Source organism: Perna viridis, chromosome 12 (assembly GCF_037379345.1).
Source record: "Perna viridis isolate PV_CMFRI_1.1 ecotype Kerala chromosome 12, ASM3737934v1, whole genome shotgun sequence".
NCBI classification, from domain to species: domain Eukaryota; kingdom Metazoa; phylum Mollusca; class Bivalvia; order Mytilida; family Mytilidae; genus Perna; species Perna viridis.
The window spans coordinates 15,150,967-15,178,641 of NC_142456.1; the positions used below are offsets into that span (position 1 = coordinate 15,150,967).

At 34.1% G+C, this 27,675-nt stretch overlaps 2 protein-coding genes, 3 non-coding genes and 3 pseudogenes across 6 annotated transcripts; all 8 read right to left on the reverse strand.

Moving 5' to 3' along the window:
- Positions 1–1,010: 1,010 nt before the first annotated feature.
- LOC148601349 (U2 spliceosomal RNA) lies at positions 1,011–1,193 on the reverse strand (annotated as a pseudogene).
- Positions 1,194–2,707: 1,514 nt separating this feature from the next.
- On the reverse strand, positions 2,708–6,532 carry LOC148601350 (uncharacterized). The gene is made up of 4 exons (XM_088555958.1): positions 5,085–6,532; positions 4,197–4,454; positions 3,818–3,964; positions 2,708–3,559 (listed from the first exon to the last, which is right to left on the reverse strand). The coding sequence occupies exons 1-4, from the start codon at positions 5,275–5,277 to the stop codon at positions 2,778–2,780; spliced, it is 1,380 nt and encodes a 459-aa protein (XP_088412084.1). The 5' UTR covers positions 5,278–6,532; the 3' UTR covers positions 2,708–2,777.
- A 2,947-nt stretch (positions 6,533–9,479) lies between these two features.
- LOC148601351 (uncharacterized) lies at positions 9,480–15,708 on the reverse strand. 2 transcript variants are annotated; one of them, XM_088555735.1, is made up of 4 exons: positions 15,552–15,708; positions 12,637–12,894; positions 12,258–12,404; positions 9,480–12,000 (listed from the first exon to the last, which is right to left on the reverse strand). In XM_088555735.1, the coding sequence occupies exons 1-4, from the start codon at positions 15,598–15,600 to the stop codon at positions 11,384–11,386; spliced, it is 1,071 nt and encodes a 356-aa protein (XP_088411861.1). In that variant the 5' UTR covers positions 15,601–15,708; the 3' UTR covers positions 9,480–11,383. The 2 variants fall into 2 exon arrangements, with proteins under 2 accessions (XP_088411861.1, XP_088411860.1); XM_088555734.1 differs by lacking the exon at positions 15,552–15,708 and adding an exon at positions 13,525–14,111.
- On the reverse strand, positions 9,617–9,799 carry LOC148601352 (U2 spliceosomal RNA; annotated as a pseudogene).
- Positions 15,709–18,099: 2,391 nt separating the features above from the next.
- LOC148601353 (U2 spliceosomal RNA) lies at positions 18,100–18,292 on the reverse strand. Its single transcript, XR_015917459.1, has one exon. It is a non-coding gene; the product is annotated as a U2 spliceosomal RNA (small nuclear RNA).
- A 1,543-nt stretch (positions 18,293–19,835) lies between these two features.
- On the reverse strand, positions 19,836–20,028 carry LOC148601354 (U2 spliceosomal RNA). The gene has a single exon (XR_015917460.1). It is a non-coding gene; the product is annotated as a U2 spliceosomal RNA (small nuclear RNA).
- Positions 20,029–21,564: 1,536 nt separating this feature from the next.
- LOC148601355 (U2 spliceosomal RNA) lies at positions 21,565–21,757 on the reverse strand. Its single transcript, XR_015917461.1, has one exon. It is a non-coding gene; the product is annotated as a U2 spliceosomal RNA (small nuclear RNA).
- A 1,545-nt stretch (positions 21,758–23,302) lies between these two features.
- LOC148601356 (U2 spliceosomal RNA) lies at positions 23,303–23,482 on the reverse strand (annotated as a pseudogene).
- Positions 23,483–27,675: the final 4,193 nt, after the last annotated feature.

Genomic DNA, 27,675 nt, shown 5'->3' on the forward strand with positions numbered 1-27,675 from the left:
TCCGACCTCGCAATTAGCAATTACAATTCAAGTTAAGTTAAGTTACATTTAATATGATACTTTCAAATTTTTTCAAGCCCCCGACCGGGACTCGAACCCAACACCTCCGGCATGCTGGCTCAGCGTCTCTACCGCTAGGCTACTGATGCTAGATGAAGAATGTGCCTTAAAACTTCGTGTCAATCCTGCGTCTCAATTTTTGTCAAAAGAAAAACAAAACAAAACAAAACAAAACAAAGGCGTTCAAAGGGAAATAACTGGAATAATAGGAAACGCTTACAGTGTCACCATAACATATTGATTTCAGACAATTTTCATAAGAAAGTCGTGTCACACAATAAAGAAAATCGTGCTCCACGTGCAAAACGTGTTTAGCATGTCACGGACGGCCTAGGTCTCGATCCTCAAAAAATCACCTGCCTAATATCTGGGGAAATTGCATGAGCTTTGTTTACTTACATTTCTAGCAGCGGGCGACGTCCCATGTGTACTCTCGTCGATAGGGGAAATTGCGAAACAATAAGTAAGGGGACATAACGTCGTCTTGCACTTCCGTACGTCTGTACTTTATCCAATGGTCTCGTCCGTCTGTGAATAAAGAAAAGCTGCACAAAATATAAAAGATGTGCCGGTTTAATTTTTTTACTTCTTTTTTTTTTTTGGGGGGGGGGAGGGGTAGCAAATCTAAAATAATAAATAAATAGAATAGTAATAAACAAAAGTAATAATAATAAAAAAAATAAAATATAAAAAAGTATCATAAAAAAAAATAAAATAAAATAAAAAAATAAAAATAATAATTCTCATTTACAGGTCGGTCGGGTCCCTATGTTTTCATTATTATTTTTTTTTATTTGTTTTGGCCTATTATTATTTTATTATTTTTTTTGCTGTCCCTCCTCGGGAGAATTATTTTTTTACCCTATGTATTTGTCATGTCCGCTGTGTGTACTGTGTAGCAGTTTAAAGGGAAAACTGGTCTTCTATTTAATTTAATTCTCTCCCGAAAGGGAGAGTGGGCCGATCCTGGTGGTACTGCAATACCAGGCCAACCCGTGGCAAGAGTGGTGCAAGCACTCAACATCTCACCCAGGTGCAAAAATCAGTTTAATATCGAAGTACCCACATAGGGCACGTATCAGATATTAAGCTGATAAGAACAGATACTTTTTTTTATATTTCAAACATTTAATTACTATATTACTGGTAGTACTAATTAAAACAGCAATATTACAGATAGAACAGCACTATAGTAATATAGTACAACAATTAAATACAAATATCCGTCAGGCAACCTGACACGATAATTATCAAAAATATATACATACTTATGCTAGATAATCCAGCAATAATTTTTACTTAATATGAAAAACTATACAACGTGGAACATATTCAAGATATAAAGTAATTTATGCAAAAGCAAGACAATCTATATATTCTGCACAAACTACATGAAATGGATCTTCAGATCATCATTTTGTAAAGAACAGAATAAATCTGTCAAACACCAATAATCACAAAATGTCTCCGTAGAGAATCTCTCAAAATCAGCCAAAATACGTAAACGTAACTGCTGTAGGAAAAACATATATGTATCATTAGGAAGTACATGCTTCCTATCAAACTTTTTAACATTTCTATGTAACCACACAGATTTACAAAATAAACTAATCAAAAGTAACACAATGCTCTTAAACTTATTTGATGGACAATGAATGTCCCTAAACAATATATGTTTAAACTCTAACAGAATACTGCCATGAGACACAGCAAGTATCCAGTTTTTCAATAATAATAATAACTGTGAAATATGACCACACTCAAAGAACAAATGTCTTAAAGTTTCAGGTCTCCGTGCACAAAAAGTACAAGTATTAAACTTATAAATATTGTAATTAAACATCAAACTATTCGTAGGTAAAATACCATGAACAATTCTAAATATAACATCTCTAGAAAATCTGTCTATAAACTTATCAAAAACATTTTTAAACACTTGTTTAAAATTAATCTCTGGACTATGAACAACAATCCTAGGTTTATAATCTTTACAATCTAACAACTCATTGTATGTACTTCTTGTAGTTATTCCCCTTAAATTCACGTCAGTACAGTTAACCTTGAACTCATTCAAAACCCTAAGACAACATAAATAAAAAACAGGTATATACTCACTATGCGGTATATTTAAAGAACCAAATGTATAATTATAGAATCGAAGATTAAATCCAATCCAATAAATGGACAGGTGAACATATTTTACCTTTCTACACTCGATAATATCACTAATATGTTTCAAGTGCAAGGCTTTTAACTTAAATTCTATATCAATGACATTTAAACCGCCTTTAGATTTATCTAAATACTATAGGGTTATTAAATGGTTATTTTCATATTAATCCTGTATTATGTCCAAGTACAGTCGTATTGGGTTGAGATCACTTGTATTGGCCCGAGGCGAAGAACTTAGCCATAAAGTGATCCCTTTATGAAACATACATGTAGATCAATTAAATGTATGAAAAAAAAGACATATTTTTTTTAAATTGTCAAGGAATTGACTGAAAAAAAAAACAAAGGACAAATCTACATGGTAAATCAGATTTTTTTCGAACAAATAAATCTGAACAATAACAATTAACATATTACAATTAACGTTCATTGTTAAAATACATGTATTTAAATTTCTTCATTTGAAGAACTTGAGAACAAGAACTCCTGTGAATTTGCTAAGAGTAACAAATTAAATTGAGTTCAACAACTTTTCAGGTTGCTGTTTATATATTGTCATCATTCGGTCTTTTCCCACCAGCACGGACAATGTTTAAATTGATAATTCCTCCATTAATGGTAGCGCCACAAAAAAGGGAAAACGGATTACTTTCCTTTTTTTGAGCAACGGTCATCGTATTAGATTGAGATGAAGACATTGATTCTGCAACTTTCTGAATTGGGTTATTATTATTGTCATGGAAAAATTCTGCTGTAATCTGACTAGAATTCTCATTTTCAATTTTGTCTTCAGCATCGTGACAGTTTGATTCTTCAATGTTGATTTCACTTGAGTTAGTATTTACATCAACTTCATCTACTTTAGGGAGGAAAGTATGAGATAGTATATCTGAAGCAGTTTTCTGTTTTTTTAAATTGGGTGCAGCATATTCATTTAGGGTTTGGACACTTTTCCAACCACCCAACTGAGCAACATCGGTATTCGGGAGATCTGCATCAAGTAATGTTGTAGCAAACGTTTTTCGGGTCGAATGATTAGTTTTTCTCCCTTCCAGTTCACCAAGATTGGCCATTGTTTTCATCATTTTTCCAATAGTGTTTTTTCCAAGCGGCGCGTGTGAATACCAAACATCTGTTTTTGGATTTTGAAGCGGACGCAAATAAAACCTCTGGGATTTTTCATTTCTTATATCTTCCGGCATATGCTCAATATATGACTTATACATTTTTACTGGACAATTCGGATTTGTAGGTCGAGCAAACATCTTTGGCGACACATTTCTAAAGTCTCCTTTTTTGGCTCCATTTCTGGTTTTTGTACTACGTTCTGAAATTAGAATTTTGAAAATATTGTAAATCTACATGTAAATTTTAATTAGATAATCTATGGAAGAATCTATCAAAATAAAGTATTAACATGATTAACAAGGATAATTATCAAAAACAAAATACAGTTGACTACATCTTTTAGATTTTATAACAAAAAAAAAACCAATAGTTTGATGAGGAAAATGGCTAATGAATTGTGCAACGTACATGACATAATATGCTAAAAAGTATAACAAATATCTAATTTTCAACATACCAGTGAATTCAACATACTCAGTTCCCCTAGGATCTTTCTTCAGTTCCAAATCTCCATTTAAAAGGTTTACATGGTCCTGGCGTCCCCTAAAGTTGAAGTAGATACCATTGTTCATCCACACTGTATTAAGTAAAGACCTTGGGTTACCTGAAGTACAAAATTAATTAAATTTGAATCATATGAACCAATTATTCTAAACCTTAAACTAAAAAACAAATTTAACAGATTTGCATTGTATTATGCTTCTAATTTTTTTTTCAAAAAGAGTTAAAAGGCTGTTTCAAAAATGCACTTTGAGTTAACTTTGCATAATAAATATTTATAATTGAAAAATGGTGGATACATTTCCAAATTTAAAGAGTGACATAACAAAACTCACTTCCTCCAAGAATCTGTCTCTCATATAACTTGTTTGTTTCAGCTTCATCAATAGGATCTGCCTTGTTCTTTTTACTTCCTTTTCCTTCTGCTTTTAAGTGCTTTCTTTTAGATTCTAACACTGCTCTGGAATGGGCGAACACCCTGTCAGACTTAATATCAATTTGACTTTTGTTATTTCTTAAATGTCTATCAATACTGTTCTTAATACTTGTGATGGAGTCCGGCTCATACTCTGATCCATCTTTTTTTCGTACACCTGAAATTATAAAGCATAAAATAAGATATTAAAAATATTTAGCAAATCATATTCATATCTAGATCCACAACAAAATTTTGTAAAAATATAGGGAAAGGGGGTGGGAGTGTAGGGCAATGGCAAATTTGATTTCATTTTTATTTCATTTTCATTTCAAAATATTATTTTGTCATTTCAATAAGGAAATAATGGCCTACTTTTACTTTAGGGGACCCACAACCTATCCTTGATGACATCACAAGGAAGGCCGAAATGATTTGGACAATAAAATGTGTGAAAAAAAATGTGATATTTAAAAGGCCCAGAGAATTTCTTTTACATTTGCTAAATCAATAGTCTGCAAAAAATGTGACAGGTAAAATCTGGCTAAAAGGGAGTCAAGTTCGACTGCTGGAATATCTGTAACATCTCTATACTCCTCTGTGGCCAACAACCAGTCGTTGAAAATCTTCATATCAGATTTGGTCTTATAGTTGGTGTTTTTATTTCTGTTGCTTGCGATGAAATTGTCTGTGTCCTCTGTAGTCACTGGTATAAAACGTTCATTTGAAGGGAAGGGAGGACTCTTTTGATAACTGTTACTTGGAAGGGTGTTTTCCTTTTCATCATGGTCATCTGTTTCTTGCTCACCAGTGACTGGCAGCTCAACATAAACTGTTCCGCTATCGTCCGTCTGGACAGTTTCTGCAAGGGCTGACGCGAGGGCAAACAGTTCACTCTGTTCAAAAAGTGTTTCGTACCTCATAAGGTCATGCGTCAACACCTCCAGCATTTCCTCACAACTTTTAGCATGCCGATCACACATCCTTTCAGATGCATCCATGTTTGTTTACTAACATCTGCTAGAAATTGTAAAACTATAGTCTATTTCGGATAAAAGCGATAGTTATGGTCTATTCCACATAACACTGTGAATTTATAGTCAGTTTTGGCAAACAAAATGGCGGACAAGTTTAACTTTTATACAGGGCCAGAATTAATACAGGGCATGTGCCCAGTATTAAATTAATACAGGGCAATTGCCCTGTATAAATTATGGTTGCTAAAACCTCCTGTTGTATTAAAGGGGCAATTTACATTGTGTTTTAAGTCATCAGTTAATAAATCGTATTCTACTCATAGGCTCAGCCTTACTATTCCATATAAAGCTAAAAATACATTTCTGAAATTTCTTAATATAAAACTTCGACATGTGCATAACACTGCCAATATACCATAGCTTTGAACAAGCAAGTAAGTTACAAATAATAACTTTCTCAACAAGAGATAGCTTTCTACGCTTCCAACTATTCAAAACTTTTTCAAATTTAATATAAACAGGATTCCACAAATCATCCTGTGTTAACTTATTACCAATCTTAATTCCAACTATCTTTAAAACATCAACAAAATCAATACCAAAACGATGGTTTTCTTTTCTATTTTTCCAAGCCCCTAAAAATAAACCTTTAGTTTTCTGTAAATTCAACTTACTACCACTACCTCTACCAAATAAATCAATCCAATACAAAAACTTACTTATACTTTTATCTGTAGTTAAAATACCAGTACTATCATCAGCAAAAGCTGAGATTTTACATTGTTCCGAAGAACCTGGAAGCTGAATACCTTTAATATCAATATCAAGAATAACTTTTCTAATAAATGGTTCTAAACATAGAACATACAATAATGGTGACAAACTACACCCTTGTTTTACAGATCGAGTAATTTTAACAGGTTGCGAAATAAAATTATTCACCAATACACAAGAAGACAAATCATTATATAATATCTTGATCCACTTAATAATATTTGGACCAAAGTTAAACTTTTCCAATACACTAAACAAAAAGTCATGATTAACTCGATCAAAAGCTTTCTCTTGATCTAAAGAAATAAAAGCACATGGTAAATTTTTCTGATTCACATAATCGACAATATTACGGTGCAAATGACAATTATCTAAAATAGACCTCCCCCTAATAGCACAAGTTTGGTCTATACCAATAATACTATCCACAACCTTAGACATTCTATTACAAATAAGCTTACTTAAAATTTTCACATCAATATTCATTAGACTAATTGGTCTATAACACTTCATATCATAATGCTTACTAATATAACTCACTTTCTGAGAATCAGACATAGTGTTCTCAGTAAATATTAAATGACTATGACAACTCTTTGAAGAACAATGCACATACAGACAAACAATAGAATTACATACCTTAATAGTAAAGGTGTAAAGAAAAAATTACAATCAATTATACAAACGCACAAGGCGTTAAGTATAACTACAAAATAAGTAGGGTAAAATCTCTCTGAAGTGAGTAGATTTTGGAAATAAAATTGAAACAATAGAATAGAATGGATATGAACTCTAAAGTGAGCATTTAAAGGTCTAAATCTAGAATGAAAATAAATGAACAAAGTTCATTGATAAAATGAAGAAAAACGTACTCTAAGAAACCTTTATAAATGAAAACGATATATAAACAAGTAAAGAAAATACTTGATAAAATACCCCATAAGGCTAAACAATCCAAGGACAGAAGGGCAGTCTTATCAGGGGACATTAAATTACAATCACAATCCATTATACAAGCCATGGTTGTAAACAGAAATATATATATGTGTAAATATAGTTACATATCTGGCGGATCGCCCAGGAAATAAACCACTCTGGAGTCTTTAACATCTAACTCCTCTTCCGGAGAAGAACCTTTCCGTTTTCTTCTCTGGTGGACTGTATTCCACTCATCACCAGTGGCACTATTCTCTTGCCGCACTTGGCCTGCAAGAGAGTCAGCAATGGTCAGGTTCTGCCGCACTTGGCCTGCAGAACCGACCTCAGTAGCGCTCTGTCGCACTTGGCCTATAGAGGCTTCCATCGCCTCCTGCCGCACTTGGCCTGCAGGAGGGTCTGTATTATTAGCAGCTGCATCTGCGTAAGTCCTCCCTCTCCCCTCAGATACCTTGCGCGGACACTTAGCTCTGCTATGGCCTATCTGATTACATTTTAGGCTCATACTTGGACGGCCCAAAACGGTGACTAAAACTTTCTTCCCTTCAATTGAAAAAGTATAGGGAATCTCCTGGTACTGAGATTCAGTAGATAGAATCTCGGCACAGATAACCCCTGTCTGTATGTTGACACCATTCTCCAAGAGTTGAGTGTCATAGTCAAATTTCCTTACTGTTCCAAAACGCTCCAAATACGTTTTCACTGGGTCGGAACTGTAGTGCATTGGAAACCAATGCACCCGGATATGGACCGTACGACGGTCCAAACGATCAAACACAAATTCCAATCCACCACGTGTATCCTTACGACCCTCACTGGTGCAAAAAACATCGACAGTATCGGCCGATTTAAAAGTGATATACCAATCTCGGCTATAGTCCGAACACTTGTAAACAGCTGTAATAGTAGTATAAATAGACAGTTCCTCAAAATTATCGTTCAATAATTTCAACAGTTCAGATCTATTGGATACAGGCTGATTAATCTTAACCTTCAGGGTACATCTCGCGATTTCCGGACGAAGGCCCATACTTTACACTTTTAATAATAAATATAAATACTTATATATTAAGCGAAAGCTCGCTACTTTGACTATAATACGTAGATCATAGCCAAAAGGCCGAGAAGCGATGCCGATTTACAGAAAGTTCTCCTAGATGTTCATTGGAAACTTCTCTCTTGAAGAGGTTTTTTTCTCTCAATTTATGTGCAAAATTTCCAACCGTTTTCCCTTCAAACCTGTACTTAGCGGCACTGGACTGTCTGGTGTCATTTATGCTTCACTGTCGATTTCGTCGAAAGTCGGCAAGTCTGCTGAAATTTATAGAAGGGAAAGTTTTGCTATCACACATATAGGGCAATGCTAGAAAAGGAGAGACAACGTTTGACTTACGTATTCGACATTGCATTTAAATCAAGGTGTCGCTATAACGTACTGTAATCGTCGATTTTTCTGTCACTCGGCTATTTAAATACGACGGAAGAAAAAGTGTACGAGCATGGAGGCAATCTCGGCGGCTCTGTCGAAAACCGTCTGTAAAGGTCCTCGCTTGCATGCAGTGTCCAGCTCTGACCAGGGTGCCGGGTTCTGTGATTTTTTTTCCTGCTGTTTCAATGCATTTCGCATCCAAGAAAAAACAAAACATATCAAAAACACATTCCGACCTCGCAATTAGCAATTACAATTCAAGTTAAGTTAAGTTACATTTAATATGATACTTTCAAATTTTTTCAAGCCCCCGACCGGGACTCGAACCCAACACCTCCGGCATGCTGGCTCAGCGTCTCTACCGCTAGGCTACTGATGCTAGATGAAGAATGTGCCTTAAAACTTCGTGTCAATCCTGCGTCTCAATTTTTGTCAAAAGAAAAAAAAACAAAACAAAGGCGTTCAAAGGGAAATAACTGGAATAATAGGAAACGCTTACAGTGTCACCATAACATATTGATTTCAGACAATTTTCATAAGAAAGTCGTGTCACACAATAAAGAAAATCGTGCTCCACGTGCAAAACGTGTTTAGCATGTCACGGACGGCCTAGGTCTCGATCCTCAAAAAATCACCTGCCTAATATCTGGGGAAATTGCATGAGGTTTGTTTACTTACATTTCTAGCAGCGGGCGACGTCCCATGTGTACTCTCGTCGATAGGGGAAATTGCGAAACAATAAGTAAGGGGACATAACGTCGTCTTGCACTTCCGTACGTCTGTACTTTATCCAATGGTCTCGTCCGTCTGTGAATAAAGAAAAGCTGCACAAAATACAAAAGATGTGCCGGTTTAATTTTTTTACTTCTTTTTTTTTGGGGGGGGGAGGGGTAGCAAATCTAAAATAATAAATAAATAGAATAGTAATAAACAAAAGTAATAATAAAAAAAAAATAAAATATAAAAAAGTATCATAAAAAAAAATAAAATAAAATAAAAAAATAAAAATAATAATTCTCATTTACAGGTCGGTCGGGTCCCTATGTTTTCATTATTATTTTTTTTTATTTGTTTTGGCCTATTATTATTTTATTATTTTTTTTGCTGTCCCTCCTCGGGAGAATTATTTTTTTACCCTATGTATTTGTCATGTCCGCTGTGTGTACTGTGTAGCAGTTTAAAGGGAAAACTGGTCTTCTATTTAATTTAATTCTCTCCCGAAAGGGAGAGTGGGCCGATCCTGGTGGTACTGCAATACCAGGCCAACCCGTGGCAAGAGTGGTGCAAGCACTCAACATCTCACCCAGGTGCAAAAATCAGTTTAATATCGAAGTACCCACATAGGGCACGTATCAGATATTAAGCTGATAAGAACAGATACTTTTTTTTATATTTCAAACATTTAATTACTATATTACTGGTAGTACTAATTAAAACAGCAATATTACAGATAGAACAGCACTATAGTAATATAGTACAACAATTAAATACAAATATCCGTCAGGCAACCTGACACGATAATTATCAAAAATATATACATACTTATGCTAGATAATCCAGCAATAATTTTTACTTAATATGAAAAACTATACAACGTGGAACATATTCAAGATATAAAGTAATTTATGCAAAAGCAAGACAATCTATATATTCTGCACAAACTACATGAAATGGATCTTCAGATCATCATTTTGTAAAGAACAGAATAAATCTGTCAAACACCAATAATCACAAAATGTCTCCGTAGAGAATCTCTCAAAATCAGCCAAAATACGTAAACGTAACTGCTGTAGGAAAAACATATATGTATCATTAGGAAGTACATGCTTCCTATCAAACTTTTTAACATTTCTATGTAACCACACAGATTTACAAAATAAACTAATCAAAAGTAACACAATGCTCTTAAACTTATTTGATGGACAATGAATGTCCCTAAACAATATATGTTTAAACTCTAACAGAATACTGCCATGAGACACAGCAAGTATCCAGTTTTTCAATAATAATAATAACTGTGAAATATGACCACACTCAAAGAACAAATGTCTTAAAGTTTCAGGTCTCCGTGCACAAAAAGTACAAGTATTAAACTTATAAATATTGTAATTAAACATCAAACTATTCGTAGGTAAAATACCATGAACAATTCTAAATATAACATCTCTAGAAAATCTGTCTATAAACTTATCAAAAACATTTTTAAACACTTGTTTAAAATTAATCTCTGGACTATGAACAACAATCCTAGGTTTATAATCTTTACAATCTAACAACTCATTGTATGTACTTCTTGTAGTTATTCCCCTTAAATTCACGTCAGTACAGTTAACCTTGAACTCATTCAAAACCCTAAGACAACATAAATAAAAAACAGGTATATACTCACTATGCGGTATATTTAAAGAACCAAATGTATAATTATAGAATCGAAGATTAAATCCAATCCAATAAATGGACAGGTGAACATATTTTACCTTTCTACACTCGATAATATCACTAATATGTTTCAAGCGCAAGGCTTTTAACTTAAATTCTATATCAATGACATTTAAACCGCCTTTAGATTTATCTAAATACTATAGGGTTATTAAATGGTTATTTTCATATTAATCCTGTATTATGTCCAAGTACAGTCGTATTGGGTTGAGATCATTTGTATTGGCCCGAGGCGAAGAACTTAGCCATAACGTGATCCCTTTATGAAACATACATGTAGATCAATTAAATGTATGAAAAAAAAGACATATTTTTTTTAAATTGTCAAGGAATTGACTGAAAAAAAAAACAAAGGACAAATCTACATGGTAAATCAGATTTTTTTCGAACAAATAAATCTGAACAATAACAATTAACATATTACAATTAACGTTCATTGTTAAAATACATGTATTTAAATTTCTTCATTTGAAGAACTTGAGAACAAGAACTCCTGTGAATTTGCTAAGAGTAACAAATTAAATTGAGTTCAACAACTTTTCAGGTTGCTGTTTATATATTGTCATCATTTGGTCTTTTCCCACCAGCACGGAAAATGTTTAAATTGATAACTCCTCCATTAATGGTAGCGCCACAAAAAAGGGAAAACGGATTACTTTCCTTTTTTTGAGCAACGGTCATCGTATTAGATTGAGATGAAGACATTGATTCTGCAACTTTCTGAATTGGGTTATTATTATTGTCATGGAAAAATTCTGCTGTAATCTGACTAGAATTCTCATTTTCAATTTTGTCTTCAGCATCGTGACAGTTTGATTCTTCAATGTTGATTTCACTTGAGTTAGTATTTACATCAACTTCATCTACTTTAGGGAGGAAAGTATGAGATAGTATATCTGAAGCAGTTTTCTGTTTTTTTAAATTGGGTGCAGCATATTCATTTAGGGTTTGGACACTTTTCCAACCACCCAACTGAGCAGCATCGGTATTCGGGAGATCTGCATCAAGTAATGTTGTAGCAAACGTTTTTCGGGTCGAATGATTAGTTTTTCTCCCTTCCAGTTCACCAAGATTGGCCATTGTTTTCATCATTTTTCCAATAGTGTTTTTTCCAAGCACATTTCTAAAGTCTCCTTTTTTGGCTCCATTTCTGGTTTTTGTACTACGTTCTGAAATTAGAATTTTGAAAATATTGTAAATCTACATGTAAATTTTAATTAGATAATCTATGGAAGAATCTATCAAAATAAAGTATTAACATGATTAACAAGGATAATTATCAAAAACAAAATACAGTTGACTACATCTTTTAGATTTTATAACAAAAAAAAACCAATAGTTTGATGAGGAAAATGGCTAATGAATTGTGCAACGTACATGACATAATATGCTAAAAAGTATAACAAATATCTAATTTTCAACATACCAGTGAATTCAACATACTCAGTTCCCCTAGGATCTTTCTTCAGTTCCAAATCTCCATTTAAAAGGTTTACATGGTCCTGGCGTCCCCTAAAGTTGAAGTAGATACCATTGTTCATCCACACTGTATTAAGTAAAGACCTTGGGTTACCTGAAGTACAAAATTAATTAAATTTGAATCATATGAACCAATTATTCTAAACCTTAAACTAAAAAACAAATTTAACAGATTTGCATTGTATTATGCTTCTAATTTTTTGTTCAAAAAGAGTTAAAAGGCTGTTTCAAAAATGCACTTTGAGTTAACTTTGCATAATAAATATTTATAATTGAAAAATGGTGGATACATTTCCAAATTTAAAGAGTGACATAACAAAACTCACTTCCTCCAAGAATCTGTCTCTCATATAACTTGTTTGTTTCAGCTTCATCAATAGGATCTGCCTTGTTCTTTTTACTTCCTTTTCCTTCTGCTTTTAAGTGCTTTCTTTTAGATTCTAACACTGCTCTGGAATGGGCGAACACCCTGTCAGACTTAATATCAATTTGACTTTTGTTATTTCTTAAATGTCTATCAATACTGTTCTTAATACTTGTGATGGAGTCCGGCTCATACTCTGATCCATCTTTTTTTCGTACACCTGAAATTATAAAGCATAAAATAAGATATTAAAAATATTTAGCAAATCATATTCATATCTAGATCCACAACAAAATTTTGTAAAAATATAGGGAAAGGGGGTGGGAGTGTAGGGCAATGGCAAATTTGATTTCATTTTTATTTCATTTTCATTTCACAATATTATTTTGTCATTTCAATAAGGAAATAATGGCCTACTTTTACTTTAGGGGACCCACAACCTATCCTTGATGACATCACAAGGAAGGCCGAAATGATTTGGACAATAAAATGTGTGAAAAAAAATGTGATATTTAAAAGGCCCAGAGAATTTCTTTTACATTTGCTAAATCAATAGTCTGCAAAAAATGTGACAGGTAAAATCTGGCTAACAGGGAGTCAAGTTCGACTGCTGGAATATCTGTAACATCTCTATACTCCTCTGTGGCCAACAACCAGTCATTGAAAATCTTCATATCAGATTTGGTCTTATAATTGGTGTTTTTATTTCTGTTGCTTGCGATGAAATTGTCTGTGTCCTCTGTAGTCACTGGTATAAAACGTTCATTTGAAGGGAAGGGAGGACTCTTTTGATAACTGTTACTTGGAAGGGTGTTTTCCTTTTCATCATGGTCATCTGTTTCTTGCTCACCAGTGACTGGCAGCTCAACATAAACTGTTCCGCTATCGTCCGTCTGGACAGTTTCTGCAAGGGCTGACGCGAGGGCAAACAGTTCACTCTGTTCAAAAAGTGTTTCGTACCTCATAAGGTCATGCGTCAACACCTCCAGCATTTCCTCACAACTTTTAGCATGCCGATCACACATCCTTTCAGATGCATCCATGTTTGTTTACTAACATCTGCTAGAAATTGTAAAACTATAGTCTATTTCGGATAAAAGCGATAGTTATGGTCTATTCCACATAACACTGTGAATTTATAGTCAGTTTTGGCAAACAAAATGGCAGACAAGTTTACCTTTTATACAGGGCCAGAATTAATACAGGGCATGTGCCCAGTATTAAATTAATACAGGGCAATTGCCCTGTATAAATTATGGTTGCTAAAACCTCCTGTTGTATTAAAGGGGCAATTTACATTGTGTTTTAAGTCATCAGTTAATAAATCGTATTTCTACTCATAGGCTCGGCCTTACTATTTCATATAAAGCTAAAAATACATTTCTGAAATTTCTTAATATAAAACTTCGACATGTGCATAACACTGGCAATATACCATAGCTTTGAACAAGCAAGTAAGTTACAAATAATAACTTTCTCAACAAGAGATAGCTTTCTACGCTTCCCACTATTCAAAACTTTTTCAAATTTAATATAAACAGGATTCCACAAATCATCCTGTGTTAACTTATTACCAATCTTAATTCCAACTATCTTTAAAACATCAACAAAATCAATACCAAAACGATGGTTTTCTTTTCTATTTTTCCAAGCCCCTAAAAATAAACCTTTAGTTTTCTGTAAATTCAACTTACTACCACTACCTCTACCAAATAAATCAATCCAATACAAAAACTTACTTATACTTTTATCTGTAGTTAAAATACCAGTACTATCATCAGCAAAAGCTGAGATTTTACATTGTTCCGAAGAACCTGGAAGCCGAATACCTTTAATATCAATATCAAGAATAACTTTTCTAATAAATGGTTCTAAACATAGAACATACAATAATGGTGACAAACTACACCCTTGTTTTACAGATCGAGTAATTTTAACAGGTTGCGAAATAAAATTATTCACCAATACACAAGAAGACAAATCATTATATAATATCTTGATCCACTTAATAATATTTGGACCAAAGTTAAACTTTTCCAATACATTAAACAAAAAGTCATGATTAACTCGATCAAAAGCTTTCTCTTGATCTAAAGAAATAAAAGCACATGGTAAATTTTTCTGATTCACATAATCGACAATTTTACGGTGCAAATGACAATTATCTGAAATAGACCTCCCCCTAATAGCACAAGTTTGGTCTATACCAATAATACTATCCACAACCTTAGACATTCTATTACAAATAAGCTTACTTAAAATTTTCACATTAATATTCATTAGACTAATTGGTCTATAACACTTCATATCATAATGCTTACTAGTATCTTTACATATTAAAGAAATATAACTCACTTTCTGAGAATCAGACATAGTGTTTTCAGTAAATATTAAATGACTATGACAACTCTTTGAAGAACAATGCACATACAGACAAACAATAGAATTACATACCTTAATAGTAAAGGTGTAAAGAAAAAATTACAATCAATTATACAAACGCACAAGGCGTTAAGTATAACTACAAAATAAGTAGGGTAAAATCTCTCTGAAGTGAGTAGATTTTGGAAATAAAATTGAAACAATAGAATAGAATGGATATGAACTCTAAAGTGAGCATTTAAAGGTCTAAATCTAGAATGAAAATAAATGAACAAAAGTTCATTGATAAAATGAAGAAAAACGTACTCTAAGAAACCTTTATAAATGAAAACGATATATAAACAAGTAAAGAAAATACTTGATAAAATACCCCATAAGGCTAAACAATCCAAGGACAGAAGGGCAGTCTTATCAGGGGACATTAAATTACAATCACAATCCATTATACAAGCCATGGTTGTAAACAGAAATATATATATGTGTAAATGTAGTTACATATCTGGCGGATCGCCCAGGAAATAAACCACTCTGGAGTCTTTAACATCTAACTCCTCTTCCGGAGAAGAACCTTTCCGTTTTCTTCTCTGGTGGACTGTATTCCACTCATCACCAGTGGCACTATTCTCTTGCCGCACTTGGCCTGCAAGAGAGTCAGCAATGGTCAGGTTCTGCCGCACTTGGCCTGCAGAACCGACCTCAGTAGCGCTCTGTCGCACTTGGCCTATAGAGGCTTCCATCGCCTCCTGCCGCACTTGGCCTGCAGGAGGGTCTGTATTATTAGCAGCTGCATCTGCGTAAGTCCTCCCTCTCCCCTCAGATACCTTGCGCGGACACTTAGCTCTGCTATGGCCTATCTGATTACATTTTAGGCTCATACTTGGACGGCCCAAAACGGTGACTAAAACTTTCTTCCCTTCAATTGAAAAAGTATAGGGAATCTCCTGGTACTGAGATTCAGTAGATAGAATCTCAGCACAGATAACCCCTGTCTGTATGTTGACACCATTCTCCAAGAGTTGAGTGTCATAGTCAAATTTCCTTACTGTTCCAAAACGCTCCAAATACGTTTTCACTGGGTCGGAACTGTAGTGCATTGGAAACCAATGCACCCGGATATGGACCGTACGACGGTCCAAACGATCAAACACAAATTCCAATCCACCACGTGTATCCTTACGACCCTCACTGGTGCAAAAAACATCGACAGTATCGGCCGATTTAAAAGTGATATACCAATCTCGGCTATAGTCCGAACACTTGTAAACAGCTGTAATAGTAGTATAAATAGACAGTTCCTCAAAATTATCGTTCAATAATTTCAACAGTTCAGATCTATTGGATACAGGCTGATTAATCTTAACCTTCAGGGTACATCTCGCGATTTCCGGACGAAGGCCCATACTTTACACTTTTAATAATAAATATAAATACTTATATATTAAGCGAAAGCTCGCTACTTTGACTATAATACGTAGATCATAGCCAAAAGGCCGAGAAGCGATGCCGAGTTACAGAAAGTTCTCGTAGATGTTCATTGGAAACTTCTCTCTTGAAGAGGTTTTTTTCTCTCAATTTCTGTGCAAAATTTCCAACCGTTTTCCCTTCAAACCTGTACTTAGCGGCACTGGACTGTCTGGTGTCATTTATGCTTCATTGTCGATTTCGTCGAAAGTCGGTAAGTCTGCTGAAATTTGTAAAAGGGAAAGTTTTGCTATCACACATATAGGCAATGCTAGAAAAGGAGAGACAACGTTTGACATACGTATTCGACATTGCATTTAAATCAAGGTGTCGCTATAACGTACTGTAATCGTCGATTTTTCTGTCACTCGGCTATTTAAATATGACGGAAGAAAAAGTGTACGAGCATGGAGGCAATCTCGGCGGCTCTATCGAAAACCGTCCGTAAAGGTCCTCGCTTGCATGCAGTGTCCAGCTCTGACCAGGGTGCCGGGTTCTGTGATTTTTTTTCCTGCTGTTTCAATGCATTTCGCATCCAAGAAAAAACAAAACATATCAAAAACACATTCCGACCTCGCAATTAGAATTCAAGTTAAGTTAAGTTACATTTAATATGATACTTTCAAATTTTTTCAAGCCCCCGACCGGGACTCGAACCCAACACCTCCGGCATGCTGGCTCAGCGTCTCTACCGCTAGGCTACTGATGCTAGATGAAGAATGTGCCTTAAAACTTCGTGTCAATCCTGCGTCTCAATTTTTGTCAAAAGAAAAAAAAAAACAAAACAAAAAAAAAAAAAAACAAAGGCGTTCAAAGGGAAATAACTGGAATAATAGGAAACGCTTACAGTGTCACCATAACATATTGATTTCAGACAATTTTCATAAGAAAGTCGTGTCACACAATAAAGAAAATCGTGCTCCACGTGCAAAACGTGTTTAGCATGTCACGGACGGCCTAGGTCTCGATCCTCACAAAATTACCGGCCTAATATCAGGGGAAATGGCATGAGCTTTGTTTACTTACATTTCTAGCAGCGGGCGACGTCCCATGTGTACTCTCGTCGATAGGGGAAATTGCGAAACAATAAGTAAGGGGACATAACGTCGTCTTGCACTTCCGTACGTCTGTACTGTTATCTATTGGTCTCGTCCGTCTGTGAATAAAGAAAAGCTGCACAAAATATAAAAGATGTGCCAGTTTAATTTTTTTACTTCTTTTTTTCTTTTTCTTTTTTTTTTCTTTTTTTTTTTTTTTTTTTTTTTGGGGGGGGGGTTGCAAATATAAAATAATAAATAAATAAAATAGTAATAAAAAAAGTAATAATAAAAAAAATAAAATAAAAAAAAATAAAAATAATAATTCTCATTTACAGGTCGGTCGGGTCCCTGTTTTTATTATTATTATTTTTTATTTGTTTTGGCTTATTATTATTTTATTTTATTTTATTTTTTTTTTTTTGCTGTCCCTCCTCGGGAGAATTATTTTTTTACCCTATGTATCTGTCGTGTCCGCTGTGTGTACTGTGTAGCAGTTTAAAGGGAAAACTGGTCTTCTATTTAATTTAATTCTCTCCCGAAAGGGAGAGTGGGCCGATCCTGGAGGTACTGCAATACCAGGCCAACCCGTGGCAAGAGTGGTGCAAGCACTCAACATCTCACCTAGGTGCAAAAATCAGTTTAATATCGAAGTACCCACATAGGGCACGTATCAGATATTAAGCTGATAAGAACAGATACTACACTTTGATCTTAGCCAAAAGGCCGAGAAGCGATGCCGAGTTACAGAAAGTTCTCGTAGATGTTCATTGGAAACTTCTCTCTTGAAGAGGTTTTTTTCTCTCAATTTCTGTGCAAAATTTCCAACCGTTTTCCCTTCAAACCTGTACTTAGCGGCACTGGACTGTCTGGTGTCATTTATGCTTCATTGTCGATTTCGTCGAAAGTCGGTAAGTCTGCTGAAATTTGTAAAAGGGAAAGTTTTGCTATCACACATATAGGCAATGCTAGAAAAGGAGAGACAACGTTTGACATACGTATTCGACATTGCATTTAAATCAAGGTGTCGCTATAACGTACTGTAATCGTCGATTTTTCTGTCACTCGGCTATTTAAATATGACGGAAGAAAAAGTGTACGAGCATGGAGGCAATCTCGGCGGCTCTATCGAAAACCGTCCGTAAAGGTCCTCGCTTGCATGCAGTGTCCAGCTCTGACCAGGGTGCCGGGTTCTGTGATTTTTTTTCCTGCTGTTTCAATGCATTTCGCATCCAAGAAAAAACAAAACATATCAAAAACACATTCCGACCTCGCAATTAGAATTCAAGTTAAGTTAAGTTACATTTAATATGATACTTTCAAATTTTTTCAAGCCCCCGACCGGGACTCGAACCCAACACCTCCGGCATGCTGGCTCAGCGTCTCTACCGCTAGGCTACTGATGCTAGATGAAGAATGTGCCTTAAAACTTCGTGTCAATCCTGCGTCTCAATTTTTGTCAAAAGAAAAAAAAAAACAAAACAAAAAAAAAAAAAAACAAAGGCGTTCAAAGGGAAATAACTGGAATAATAGGAAACGCTTACAGTGTCACCATAACATATTGATTTCAGACAATTTTCATAAGAAAGTCGTGTCACACAATAAAGAAAATCGTGCTCCACGTGCAAAACGTGTTTAGCATGTCACGGACGGCCTAGGTCTCGATCCTCACAAAATTACCGGCCTAATATCGGGGGAAATGGCATGAGCTTTGTTTACTTACATTTCTAGCAGCGGGCGACGTCCCATGTGTACTCTCGTCGATAGGGGAAATTGCGAAACAATAAGTAAGGGGACATAACGTCGTCTTGCACTTCCGTACGTCTGTACTGTTATCTATTGGTCTCGTCCGTCTGTGAATAAAGAAAAGCTGCACAAAATATAAAAGATGTGCCAGTTTAATTTTTTTACTTCTTTTTTTCTTTTTCTTTTTTTTTTCTTTTTTTTTTTTTTTTTTTTTTTTGGGGGGGGGGTGGCAAATATAAAATAATAAATAAATAAAATAGTAATAAAAAAAGTAATAATAAAAAAAATAAAATAAAAAAAAATAAAAATAATAATTCTCATTTACAGGTCGGTCGGGTCCCTGTTTTTATTAGTATTATTTTTTATTTGTTTTGGCCTATTATTATTTTATTTTATTTTATTTTTTTTTTTTTTGCTGTCCCTCCTCGGGAGAATTATTTTTTTACCCTATGTATCTGTCGTGTCCGCTGTGTGTACTGTGTAGCAGTTTAAAGGGAAAACTGGTCTTCTATTTAATTTAATTCTCTCCCGAAAGGGAGAGTGGGCCGATCCTGGAGGTACTGCAATACCAGGCCAACCCGTGGCAAGAGTGGTGCAAGCACTCAACATCTCACCTAGGTGCAAAAATCAGTTTAATATCGAAGTACCCACATAGGGCACGTATCAGATATTAAGCTGATAAGAACAGATACTACACTTTGATCTTAGCCAAAAGGCCGAGAAGCGATGCCGAGTTACAGAAAGTTCTCGTAGATGTTCATTGGAAACTTCTCTCTTGAAGAGGTTTTTTTCTCTCAATTTATGTGCAAAATTTCCAACCGTTTTCCCTTCAAACCTGTACTTAGCGGCACTGGACTGTCTGGTGTCATTTATGCTTCATTGTCGATTTCGTCGAAAGTCGGTAAGTCTGCTGAAATTTATAAAAGGGAAAGTTTTGCTATCACACATATAGGCAATGCTAGAAAAGGAGAGACAACGTTTGACATACGTATTCGACATTGCATTTAAATCAAGGTGTCGCTATAACGTACTGTAATCGTCGATTTTTCTGTCACTCGGCTATTTAAATACGACGGAAGAAAAAGTGTACGAGCATGGAGGCAATCTCGGCGGCTCTGTCGAAAACCGTCTGTAAAGGTCCTCGCTTGCATGCAGTGTCCAGCTCTGACCAGGGTGCCGGGTTCTGTGATTTTTTTTCCTGCTGTTTCAATGCATTTCGCATCCAAGAAAAAACAAAACATATCAAAAACACATTCCGACCTCGCAATTAGCAATTACAATTCAAGTTAAGTTAAGTTACATTTAATATGATACTTTCAAATTTTTTCAAGCCCCCGACCGGGACTCGAACCCAACACCTCCGGCATGCTGGCTCAGCGTCTCTACCGCTAGGCTACTGATGCTAGATGAAGAATGTGCCTTAAAACTTCGTGTCAATCCTGCGTCTCAATTTTTGTCAAAAGAAAAAAAAACAAAACAAAACAAAGGCGTTCAAAGGGAAATAACTGGAATAATAGGAAACGCTTACAGTGTCACCATTACATATTGATTTCAGACAATATTCATAAGAAAGTCGTGTCACACAATAAAGAAAATCGTGCTCCACGTGCAAAACGTGTTTAGCATGTCACGGACGGCCTAGGTCTCGATCCTCACAAAATTACCGGCCTAATATCAGGGGAAATGGCATGAGCTTTGTTTACTTACATTTCTAGCAGCGGGCGACGTCCCATGTGTACTCTCGTCGATAGGGGAAATTGCGAAACAATAAGTAAGGGGACATAACGTCGTCTTGCACTTCCGTACGTCTGCACTGTTATCTATTGGTCTCGTCCGTCTGTGAATAAAGAAAAGCTGCACAAAATATAAAAGATGTGCCAGTTTAATTTTTTTACTTCTTTTTTTCTTTTTCTTTTTTTTTTCTTTTTTTTTTTTTTTTTTTTTTTGGGGGGGGGGGTAGCAAATCTAAAATAATAAATAAATAAAATAGTAATAAAAAAAGTAATAATAAAAAAAATAAAATAAAAAAAAATAAAAATAATAATTCTCATTTACAGGTCGGTCGGGTCCCTGTTTTTATTAGTATTATTTTTTATTTGTTTTGGCCTATTATTATTTTATTTTATTTTTTTTTTTTTTTTTTGCTGTCCCTCCTCGGGAGAATTATTTTTTTACCCTATGTATCTGTCGTGTCCGCTGTGTGTACTGTGTAGCAGTTTAAAGGGAAAACTGGTCTTCTATTTAATTTAATTCTCTCCCGAAAGGGAGAGTGGGCCGATCCTGGAGGTACTGCAATACCAGGCCAACCCGTGGCAAGAGTGGTGCAAGCACTCAACATCTCACCTAGGTGCAAAAATCAGTTTAATATCGAAGTACCCACATAGGGCACGTATCAGATATTAAGCTGATAAGAACAGATACTACACTTTGATCTTAGCCAAAAGGCCGAGAAGCGATGCCGATTTACAGAAAGTTCTCGTAGATGTTCATTGGAAACTTCTCTCTTGAAGAGGTTTTTTTCTCTCAATTTCTGTGCAAAATTTCCAACCGTTTTCCCTTCAAACCTGTACTTAGCGGCACTGGACTGTCTGGTGTCATTTATGCTTCATTGTCGATTTCGTCGAAAGTCGGTAAGTCTGCTGAAATTTATAAAAGGGAAAGTTTTGCTATCACACATATAGGCAATGCTAGAAAAGGAGAGACAACGTTTGACATACGTATTCGACATTGCATTTAAATCAAGGTGTCGCTATAACGTACTGTAATCGTCGATTTTTCTGTCACTCGGCTATTTAAATACGACGGAAGAAAAAGTGTACGAGCATGGAGGCAATCTCGGCGGCTCTGTCGAAAACCGTCTGTAAAGGTCCTCGCTTGCATGCAGTGTCCAGCTCTGACCAGGGTGCCGGGTTCTGTGATTTTTTTTCCTGCTGTTTCAATGCATTTCGCATCCAAGAAAAAACAAAACATATCAAAAACACATTCCGACCTCGCAATTAGAATTCAAGTTAAGTTAAGTTACATTTAATATGATACTTTCAAATTTTTTCAAACCCCCGACCGGGACTCGAACCCAACACCTCCGGCATGCTGGCTCAGCGTCTCTACCGCTAGGCTACTGATGCTAGATGAAGAATGTGCCTTAAAACTTCGTGTCAATCCTGCGTCTCAATTTTTGTCAAAAGAAAAAAAAAAACAAAACAAAAAAAAAAAAAAACAAAGGCGTTCAAAGGGAAATAACTGGAATAATAGGAAACGCTTACAGTGTCACCATAACATATTGATTTCAGACAATTTTCATAAGAAAGTCGTGTCACACAATAAAGAAAATCGTGCTCCACGTGCAAAACGTGTTTAGCATGTCACGGACGGCCTAGGTCTCGATCCTCACAAAATTACCGGCCTAATATCGGGGGAAATGGCATGAGCTTTGTTTACTTACATTTCTAGCAGCGGGCGACGTCCCATGTGTACTCTCGTCGATAGGGGAAATTGCGAAACAATAAGTAAGGGGACATAACGTCGTCTTGCACTTCCGTACGTCTGTACTGTTATCTATTGGTCTCGTCCGTCTGTGAATAAAGAAAAGCTGCACAAAATATAAAAGATGTGCCAGTTTAATTTTTTTACTTCTTTTTTTCTTTTTCTTTTTTTTTTCTTTTTTTTTTTTTTTTTTTTTTTTTGGGGGGGGGGTTGGAAATGTAAAATAATAAATAAATAAAATAGTAATAAAAAAAGTAATAATAAAAAAAATAAAATAAAAAAAAATAAAAATAATAATTCTCATTTACAGGTCGGTCGGGTCCCTGTTTTTATTATTATTATTTTTTATTTGTTTTGGCTTATTATTATTTTATTTTATTTTATTTTTTTTTTTTTTTGCTGTCCCTCCTCGGGAGAATTATTTTTTTACCCTATGTATCTGTCGTGTCCGCTGTGTGTACTGTGTAGCAGTTTAAAGGGAAAACTGGTCTTCTATTTAATTTAATTCTCTCCCGAAAGGGAGAGTGGGCCGATCCTGGAGGTACTGCAATACCAGGCCAACCCGTGGCAAGAGTGGTGCAAGCACTCAACATCTCACCTAGGTGCAAAAATCAGTTTAATATCGAAGTACCCACATAGGGCACGTATCAGATATTAAGCTGATAAGAACAGATACTTTTTTTTATTTCAAACATTTAATTATTATATTACTGGTAGTACTAATTTAAACAGCAATATCACAGATAGAACAGCACTATAGTAATATAATACAACAAATAAATACAAGTACCCGCCAGGCAAGCTGACACGATAATTATCAAATATATATATATATTTATGCTAGATAATCCAGCAATAAGTATTACTTAATATGAAAACTATAGAACGTGGAGCATATTCAAGATATAAAGTAATTTATGCAAAAGCAAGACAATCTATATATTCTGCACAAACTACATAAAATGGATCTGCAGATCATTATTTTGTAAAGAACAGAATAAATCTGTCAAACACCAATAATCACAAAATTTCTCCGTAGAGAATCTCTCAAAATCAGCCAAAATACGTAAACGTAACTGCTGTAGGAAAAACATATATGTATCATTAGGAAGTACATGCTTCCTATCAAACTTTTTAACATTTCTCTGTAACCACACAGATTTACAATATAAACTAATTAAAAGTAACACAATGCTCTTAAACTTATTTGATGGACAATGAATGTCCCTAAACAATATATGTTTAAACTCTAACAGAATACTGCCATGAGACACAGCAAGTATCCAGTTTTTCAATAATAATAATAACTGTGAAATATGACCACACTCAAAGAACAAATGTCTTAAAGTTTCAGGTCTCCGTGCACAAAAAGTACAAGTATTAAACTTATAAATATTGTAATTAAACATCAAACTATTCGTAGGTAAAATACCATGAACAATTCTAAATATAACATCTCTAGAAAATCTGTCTATAAACTTATCAAAAACATTTTTAAACACTTGTTTAAAATTAATCTCTGGATTATGAACAACAATCCTAGGTTTATAATCTTTACAATCTAACAACTCATTGTATATACTTCTTGTAGTTATTCCCCTTAAATTCACGTCAGTACAGTTAACCTTGAACTCATTCAAAACCTTAAGACAACATAAATAAAAAACAGGTATATACTCACTATGCGGTATATTTAAAGAACCAAATGTATAATTATAGAATCGAAGATTAAATCCAATCCAATAAATGGACAGGTGAACATATTTTACCTTTCTACACTCGATAATATCACTAATATGTTTCAAGCGCAAGGCTTTTAACTTATATTCTATATCAATGACATTTAAACCGCCTTTAGATTTATCTAAATACATCGTATTTCTACTCAAAGGCTCAGCCTTACTATTCCATATAAAGCTAAAAATACATTTCTGAAATTTCTTAATATAAAACTTCGACATGTGCATAACACTGCCAATATACCATAGCTTTGAACAAGCAAATAAGTTACAAATGATAACTTTCTCAACAAGAGATAGCTTTCTACGCTTCCAACTATTCAAAACTTTTTCAAATTTAATATAAACAGGATTCCACAAATCATCCTGTGTTAACTTATTACCAATCTTAATTCCAACTATCTTTAAAACATCAACAAAATCAATACCAAAACGATGGTTTTCTTTTCTATTTTTCCAAGCCCCTAAAAATAAACCTTTAGTTTTCTGTAAGTTCAACTTACTACCACTACCTCTACCAAATAAATCAATCCAATACAAAAACTTACTTATACTTTTATCTGTAGTTAAAATACCAGTACTATCATCAGCAAAAGCTGAGATTTTACATTGTTCCGAAGAACCTGGAAGCTGAATACCTTTAATATCAATATCAAGAATAACTTTTCTAATAAACGGTTCTAAACATAGAACATACAATAACGGTGACAAACTACACCCTTGTTTTACAGATCGAGTAATTTTAACAGGTTGGGAAATAAAATTATTCACCAATACACAAGAAGACAAATCATTATATAATATCTTGATCCATTTAATAATATTTGGACCAAAGTTAAACTTTTCCAATACACTAAACAAAAAGTCATGATTAACTCGATCAAAAGCTTTCTCTTGATCTAAAGAAATAAAAGCGCATGGTAAATTTTTCTGATTCACATAATCGACAATATTACGGTGCAAATGACAATTATCTAAAATAGACCTCCCCCTAATAGCACAAGTTTGGTCTATACCAATAATACTATCCACAACCTTAGACATTCTATTACAAATAAGCTTACTTAAAATTTTCACATCAATATTCATTAGACTAATTGGTCTATAACACTTCATATCATAATGCTTACTAGTATCTTTACATATTAAAGAAATATAACTCACTTTCTGAGAATCAGACATAGTGTTCTCAGTAAATATTAAATTGTATAATTCTAATAATAACGGGCCAAAAATATCTATAAATGTCAAGTAAAACTCCTTTGTCAACCCATCAGGACCGGGCGACTTATTATTATCCATACCTTTAAGTGACACAATTATTTCATCTAATTCTAAAGGTACATCACATATATTTTTATCATCATTACTTAATATAGGTAAATCATCAATAAAGAAATCTTTTACATCATTATCTATAGGTTCAGTCGTAAACAAATTGGCATAAAAACCTTCAAACTGCTTCAAAATATCCTCACTTTTAGTATAAGAAAAATCATTATCTTTAATAACAGAAATAGTCTTCTTTTTGCCATTTAAAACTTCTTTCTCAAAAAAATATTTACTACAGGATTCTGAACTATCTAACAGTTTGGCTTTACTTCTAATTTGACTACCTTTATAACTCTCTATATAATACAATCTTATTTCGTCTTTTAAACCTTTAATTTGTTCACAATAATTATTTGGATACTTAGATTCTAAATTACATAAATTAAAATATCTACGCTCTAAAGCTCTAATAACACTATATTTCACTTTATTTTTCTTTTTACAATAATCAACACAAAATTCTTTAATGTTAACTTTAAAATGATCCCATATATTCACATCATCTATAATTAAACCGTCAATGAACTCTAAAAACCATGTCCGAAAACTAGTACAAAACGCTTTATCACTCAGGACACTATTATTGAGTTTCCAATACCCATGACCTTTCTTGACCTCATTATTATTAACAATCGTCAAGAGTACACAATCATGATCAGAAAATGAAAAAGGTAAATTTTCACAATGTTTAATAAAGGGTTTTAAATCCCTCGATAAATAAATACGATCTAAACGACAAGAAATATCAGAACTTCTCCAAGTTACATTAGTACGGTTAGGATTTAAAGTTCTATACAAATCAATTAGGTCAAAATCACGTATAATACAACTTAATTCAACGTTACCTATAGAGCCTCGCTCTGGATTACCACCTATCTTATCTAACTTATTATCTATGATACAGTTAAAGTCACCAGAGAAGATTTTAACATTTTGCGTTAATATAAAGGGATAAATATAATCAAAAAAGTCTTTACGCTCGCACCCATCATTCGGAGCATATACATTAAAAAGTCTATAAGAAATACCATCAATCTTCACATCAATGAATTGAAATCTACCGTCTAAATCTCTATGATATTTAACAATAACAAAATTAATAGAATGTGAAATAAAAATAGCAGTACCTCTACTTCTATTAGAACCGAAGTTCCAAAAGCATCTGTAGAAGTCAAAATAATTATCTAGAGATTTACTAATATCTGAATTCGAAACATGCGTTTCTTGTAAAAAAAGAATATCAATACAATTATGCATACAAAAATCACGTAAAGCATACTGACATTTGATATCTAACATGCCATTAATATTCAAAGTGGCAACTTTGATTATATTTTCTTTTTCAGCCATCATAATAGACAAAGAAAAAGATATAAATTATTAGAAGACTTAATTAAAGGTAAGTCGCTAATTACAGGTAAGATTTTACAGGTAAGATAAATCAAGGTAAATTTATCGGAAAAATTTAAATGCCTAGATAATGGAAGTTTGGCAATGACAATTCCATAAAGAACAATGCATATGCAAACAAACAATAGAATAAAATACCTTAGTAGTAAAGGTGTAAAGAACAAATTACAATCAATTATACAAATGCACAAAGCTTTAAGTATAATGACAAAATAAGTAGGTAGAGTGAGTAGATTTTGGTAATAGAATTTGAACAATAGAAAACAATAGAAATAAACTCCAAAGCGAGTATTTAAAGGTCTAAATCTGGAATGAACATAAATGAGTAGAAAATCATTAATAAGATAGAGAAAAATATACTTTAGAAAACCTTTATAAATGGAAAAAATATAAAAGGAAATCGAGAAAAAA

What these genes read in the sequence shown, in the direction of transcription:
- LOC148601351 (XM_088555734.1), bottom strand. Translation starts at nt 13,717, where the DNA reads ATGGATGCATCTGAAAGGATGTGTGATCGGCATGCTAAAAGTTGTGAG. An exon ending in GAGACAGATTCTTGGAGGAA is followed by an intron (nt 12,405 to 12,636) that starts GTGAGTTTTGTT and finishes TTTGTACTTCAG; the next exon opens with GTAACCCAAGGTCTTTACTT. An exon ending in TGAGTATGTTGAATTCACTG is followed by an intron (nt 12,001 to 12,257) that starts GTATGTTGAAAA and finishes TTCTAATTTCAG; the next exon opens with AACGTAGTACAAAAACCAGA.
- LOC148601350 (XM_088555958.1), bottom strand. Translation starts at nt 5,277, where the DNA reads ATGGATGCATCTGAAAGGATGTGTGATCGGCATGCTAAAAGTTGTGAG. An exon ending in TGTTGAGCTGCCAGTCACTG is followed by an intron (nt 4,455 to 5,084) that starts GTGAGCAAGAAA and finishes TTATAATTTCAG; the next exon opens with GTGTACGAAAAAAAGATGGA. An exon ending in GAGACAGATTCTTGGAGGAA is followed by an intron (nt 3,965 to 4,196) that starts GTGAGTTTTGTT and finishes TTTGTACTTCAG; the next exon opens with GTAACCCAAGGTCTTTACTT.